This window comes from Herpailurus yagouaroundi, unplaced genomic scaffold (assembly GCF_014898765.1).
Source record: "Herpailurus yagouaroundi ecotype Mexico unplaced genomic scaffold, PumYag 198, whole genome shotgun sequence".
In the NCBI taxonomy this organism is placed as follows: domain Eukaryota; kingdom Metazoa; phylum Chordata; class Mammalia; order Carnivora; family Felidae; genus Herpailurus; species Herpailurus yagouaroundi.
This window is the reverse complement of record NW_024412429.1, coordinates 18,615,957-18,621,956: the sequence shown is the minus strand read 5'-3', so window position 1 is coordinate 18,621,956 and position 6,000 is coordinate 18,615,957. Positions and strand designations below refer to the sequence as shown.

General features: G+C 46.8%; 1 protein-coding gene across 8 annotated transcripts in view; it reads left to right on the top strand.

The window, feature by feature from the left end:
* SASH1 (SAM and SH3 domain containing 1) overlaps positions 1-6,000 on the top strand; it is a 340,008-nt gene that overhangs the window by 142,510 nt on the left and 191,498 nt on the right. The window contains exon 1 of one of the 8 annotated variants that reach the window (XM_040448606.1): positions 25-201. The exons of 4 other annotated variants lie outside the window; for them this stretch is intronic. In XM_040448606.1, coding sequence (XP_040304540.1) covers positions 70-201 — 132 coding nt within the window. In that variant the 5' untranslated portion in view covers positions 25-69. Of the gene's footprint in view, positions 1-24; positions 202-6,000 lie in introns of those variants that run through there. 3 more of the 8 variants (XM_040448617.1, XM_040448613.1, XM_040448609.1) reach the window with 3 other exon arrangements.

Below are 6,000 nucleotides of genomic sequence, written 5' to 3'. Positions count from 1 at the left end.
GCCGCGCGCTGGTGCGGAGCGAGGGCGCCCCGGGGACCCGGACGCACGGCTGGCGCGCGGGACGCGGCCATGGAGGACGCGGGAGCAGCCGGCCCGGGGCCGGAGCCGGAGCCCGAGCCCGAGCCCGAGCCCGAGCCCGAGGGGGGCGCCGGCATGTCCGAGGCGTTCTCCCGGCTCTGGAGCGACGTGATGGGCATCCTGGTGAGTTACCTGCCGCCGGGCGGGCGCGGGAGGGGCGGGGCGAGGGCAGCCCCCGCGCGCCCCGCGCTCCCGGCGCGCTCGCCCACCTGGCAAGCCCACCGCCTCCGACTCGTCCTGCCCTCGCTCTCGGTCCCAGGGGGTTAAGAACACACGGGTATAGGATTTCAAGCCCTAATGAAAAAATAAGCAGCCGCAGATCGCCTCAAAGACGTTTCTTAACCAGGCGGGCACGATAATCTGGGACACCTGCTGAGAAGTTGGCGTGGCAAAGGTTAGAGTCCTTCAAAGAGTAGACGTAAATAACTAGCATTTGGCTGTTGCGCGTTCACAGTTGGATTGGGCCGGAGGCTGATGTTCCCGATGCTTATCTCTTCGCCATTTGTTGTCTGACCCCGAGAGGAAAACAAGCCATCTTCTTACTGGGAACCACCAAAAAGTGTGCTTACCCTGTTGGCGGTGGTTCAGCTGGTAGCATTACGGCATATTTGTTGTTTTATGTTTGCAACTAAAAACAATAGGACTTATTTTGCTAAATCTGTGCTGTCACGTATTTTGAAATGTCCAGTAAGTAAAACCGCCCGTGGACTTGGCATGATTTCTGAAAAATAGTTCTTAAGCATGGAGGATGAAGCTTTAACTTAACTTGTTTCGTGTTCAGAGCCCTGGGGAATTAGTAGATTTCCTTTGGTGGAACTGTAGGTAGGCAGGTAGACTGGAATCAGATGGGTGGGGGTTATTACAGTCAGACATCTTAGTCCACACAGAAAACGTCAAACTTAAAGAGCTGGAATTGGCAGTTGTTGGCAAATGCTCTAGATTTACTTTGGGATCTCTTAGTTTTCTAATGGAAGGTGTAGTTTTAGAGAGAAACTGGGGATGCTGGGAACTGTACAGGAATGAAGCTTTTGGGCTTTGGAGTGAGTGAGGCCGGGTCAAATCCCCACTCTCCCACTGACTGACTGCGCAACCTTGGCCAAGGTGTGAAACTCCACTGATCTTCAATTTCATTACCTGAAAAATGAGGCAAAGAAGACTTGCTCAAGTTTTCTGAGCTTTAGTTAAGTTGATGTATAACTAGTGCTCCGCATACTGGCATATAGTAGGTACTCAATAAACCATAGCTCTCTATTTTTTCCCCCCTGCAAATAGTCTTGTGTCTCATCTTTCCAGACATCCTGAAGTGTCAATTCATTTTTAGATGTTCATTGGTGTTTATAATTATTCCTGCACAGAAAACCAGGGAAGATTGGTCAAAGATTTCTGCTTTTCTCACTCTCCAATATTTAAAAAAAAAAAAAAAAGTGTATCAAAAAAATGTAAAACCTCGGGGCGCCTGGGTGGCTCAGTTGGTTGGGCGGCCGACTACAGCTCAGCTCATGATCTCGCAGTCTGAGTTCGAGCCCCGCGCTGGGCTCTGTGATGAGCGCTCAGAGCCTGCAGCCTGCTTCTCAGTCTGCGTCTCCCTCTCTCTCAGCCCCTTCCCTGCTTGCTCTCTGTCTGTCTGTCTGTCTCTCAAAAGTAATAAACATTTTAAAAAATGTAAAACCTCAAGTTTTGGCATTTTTCTGAACATCACTGATGAAAATAGGCCTTCAGTGAAATTTCAGAAAACCCAGTGACTGTTTTAAAGTTGTGGTGATTGGGGCGCCTGGGTGGCGCAGTCGGTTAAGCGTCCGACTTCAGCCAGGTCACGATCTCGCGGTCCGTGAGTTCGAGCCCCGCGTCGGGCTCTGGGCTGATGGCTCAGAGCCTGGAGCCTGTTTCCGATTCTGTGTCTCCCTCTCTCTCTGCCCCTCCCCCGTTCATGCTCTGTCTCTCTCTGTCCCAAAAATAAATAAACGTTGAAAAAAAAAATTAAAAAAAAAAAAAAAGTTGTGGTGATAGTTCATCGAGCCCGAAGCCTATCTTGTTATTTCTTGCTTAGATCCTGCTCTGTAAATTTTTAGTCACTGAGAAAATTGGTCTGATAACATCACCGTGCATCTTTTACTAGGGCGTGTCTGTAGAGGGGAGAGCTGTAGGGACTCACTTAAATGGGGGTGTGGGTTCAGGGTTGTTTGGGACGGGGCGGGGGGGGGGCCCATGGGCAGGTGGCACTTTGTGAAGATTTGCTTTTCCCTTCCCTGGCAGATTCCAGTGCTGTTGGGGCAGGTGTAGTAGTGTTCTTTGGTTGATTTAAAAGTTGGGGTGGAGCTTCAGAAGCTCAAACCTGTTATTCAAAGGACGGATATAGGAGAAAAGAAAATATGTGCTTCTTAAAGAGCCCGTAGTTCAGTGTGAGGCTGGAAAGAATGTAAGTGATTGTCCCGAAGCGATTGTGTTCACCTCTGTTTTCCCATCTTTTAGACCGTCTTATTTTTCCTTTGGGGTAAATGTGGATATCAGGATTGTTCCTTAGTAAAATTCTGAGGAAGATATGGTTTATCTCTCCTTTATGCATGTCTGTAAAAAGTCACCAGGTTAAAAGGATCTTTATTCTTTTAGAACACTGTCATCCAAGTGTTTACAGGAGACTGTCTTTCTAGAAATAAATCGAGACACAAAATTGACAGTTGACTTTCTCTGTTGCTTGAGATTAAAAAAAATGCCATTTCCTTCAGTTTTTAAGTAAGATTTTGCAGCCTATCAGCTTACACAGGTGAAGTGACTTGACCAATGGCACACATACACCTTGTTAGTGACAATGACAGATTGCACCCCTGTTCTTTGATCTACACCAGTTAGTAGGCTGATGCCATGATACTCCATAGTTAGCCATCCCGGGGAAACCTAATAGAAATGTCACTACATTCACTGTTTTATTTATTTATATATGTTTTAAAGTTTGTTTGTTTATTTATTTAGAGAGAACAAGTAGGGGAGGTGCAGAGAGAGAATCCCAAGCAGGCTCCACACCATCAGCACAGAGCCCAATGTGGGGCTCGAACCCATGAACCATGAGATCATGACCTGAGCTGAAGTTGGATGCTTAACCACCTGAGCCACCCAGGCGCCCCGTGTCTGCTCTTTTAGGACAATGCTACTTGGGAGGTTCTTTTTAAGTACTGAACTTGAGGAGGGGAGTAGAGGTAGTAAGGGAATTACACATCCAAACATACTTCAAAGAATTCAGGCACAGTTGCTACTTTTCGGGTTCCTCTATGTGTAGAAATCAAACGTCCAAACCTATTAAGTTAAAATTTCTTTCGATGAATGAGCATAGCTCCCTTTTCCAACCTGAGAGGTGCGGAGCATCTGCCCCGAGATTTGAGATTTTCGTAGGTTCTCAGCCTGGGAAGGGTGTTGCCCCAGAGGCATAGATCTCAATAAATACAGGATGGTTGTTTGAGTTCATTGGGACACATTTTGCATTTAAATGAATTTCAGTCCTGCACAGTTCTGAACCAACCAGTTGCCTTTAGATAATTGTTAACAAAATGCTTATTTAGAGAAGAAATAATAGTATAATTTATGGCATGAGAATGTTCGAGCTGTGCTAGAATGAATAAATGCTAGTAAGTGAATATGCAAATAGAGAATTAAGAGAAAAGGAGCTTACCGAAACACTAACCATTGTAAATGCCTGGTGGGCAGGGTTAGTATTTTACTTTTTTTTGAAATCTCCAGTGCCTGGGACTTACTGGATCCTGAGAACATGGTTTACTTGGATGGAAAAGGAAAAAAAGTATATACTTCTTAAATGCAGGAGCCACATGAAAATACAGTTCTGTAGGGATGGTACTTACTATAATGGGGTGCATTTATGAAGACATCAATAAATTCGTGTCTTGCTTGAGCGGTTTCATCATGCAAACCAGAATCCTGGTGCTTCCACTGGAAACAGTAATGGCACGTTGTGAAATGTTTGTAAACCCTGAGCAATCAGGCCACGGCTTTCTTGTGAAATGTGTTCTTCTTCTGTTCCCTAACTCTGCAACATGTGGCCTGCCCGGGTTTTCAAAGCATGTCAACTTTCACGAGGACGTGTTTACATTTCTGCTGAGAAGTGCAAAGCAAGTTACAATCCTGTGGGATTTCACTCTTTTATCTTTACTCTATGCTGCAGACACAACATTCCTTTTTTTTTTTTTTTTTTGGTGGGGGAGGGTAGTTGTTTGTAAGAGTAGGAATTGCTAAGGTTATTAGACACGGTAGATCACTTTTCCAGCACTGATTGTCCATTTGGTATGTTGTGATGGTTAAGTTTTTCCTTCAGAATTGGGAGGACTTAAAGCTTAGCCAGTCCTTCAAAGCTGCGGGCTTGCTGGGAAGGAAGGAGAAGGGAGTCAGTAAGTGCCTATTGTTTGCAAGATCCTGCAAGATGCACCTCCCCCCAAACCTTATATTTCCTCTGTTCCCTGCTCTGTTCCTACAATTTACACCCACTTCCTAGCAATGCTTAGAGAATATCCATTGTATGGGGATACTGTGGACCTTCCCAGTTCTTATTCCTATATAAGCCACAGTTTGTACATAGTAGGCTTCAGTCCAAAAACCATTAGGTTTATCCCATCTTGCTATTTACTAAAGAATGTCGTTTAAAGAAAAAAAAAAAAGATCCTCCTTCGCTTTGTAATTTTAGGCAAAGTGTGGGGGAGGGGAGATGTTTAGTAAGACCCTTAGGGGGCTTTTAAAATGCGAACTCCTTTGAAAGCTTTAATTTACATATCCTTTGGGTGGTGTCTGTGGTACAGCCCATCCACTAAAGACTTAATTAATTTTAGGTCTTGGAATTTGAGCATCAGCCCCAGTTTCAAATATTCTGACTTCATCTTAATTTTATGTTCCTGTTCGCCAGCTGAAATGTGGCTTTTATAAGTGGAAGCTGCAGGGTGATGTAGCGCAGGGAGCGGAGAGACCTTGGCCGTGAGCCCTCCACCCCCTCCTTTCGCGGAGGCATTAAGGGCTCAAGGTACAGAGCAGGGCTCAGAACTGTGGCCTCCTGATTTTCAGTTCTGTGCCAGAGACAAAATTAAGTCTCATAATTCTGGCTGGAGTCACTGAATCTGTTGCTGTCGGAAGAGACCCCTGCACTGCAGTGACCTTTCACACCCCCCTTCTCCCCACTTTCCGCCTTCGTGGGCCATTCTCTACCCGGGAACTCTTCCCTCTTCCACCTGATTTACTAGCCACATTCAAGTTTTTCACTGTGTCCTCTGACTCTGCCTCTGACGATAGAATGCAGCCTATGGGGGAGGGCAAGGAGGAGGGAGGGCCAGGAGGAGGGAGGGCCAGGAGGAGGCAGTGCTCCCAAGCAGGAAGTCCCGGTGCTGTCCTGAGCCCTCCCCACACTTACCTTACTAGATACCCTCTTGTGACCAGTGAACACTGTCGTCCCCATCTTACGTGGAGACATCCACATGGCTCTCCTAAATCACACAGGTAGCAAACAGGCGCTGGGATTCGGATCATGCGTTGTTTCCCAGAAATAATCTGCTAGTTACGTTCTCATGTATCTACCCAGGCATTTTTTTTTTTTTTTTTTGGCTGTCTACCTTTTTGCTCAAGCTGTTGCCCCTGGCGACACTTGCCCCTGACTTCCAGAAAGACAACGTTTTGTAGGAAAAGCAGCAGGCCCCTGATCCCTCCTGTAGATAAACGCTCAGCCCCAAGGCGCAGTGGGCAGAGAGCTGGGTGCCCACGGAGTGGAGGCGGGGTGGTCACTTCACAGGAATGCCTTTCTGTTTAGACCCCGGCCTTGAGTTGGGCTTTCCCTGAGAGGTGTTCTCCAGTGAGGGTTCAGGAAGAAAGAAGGGAAGGAGGGCTTTCTGGGCAGAGCCAAGGGGAGTAAAGATGAGAGCACGGAGCACTTAAGTGGGT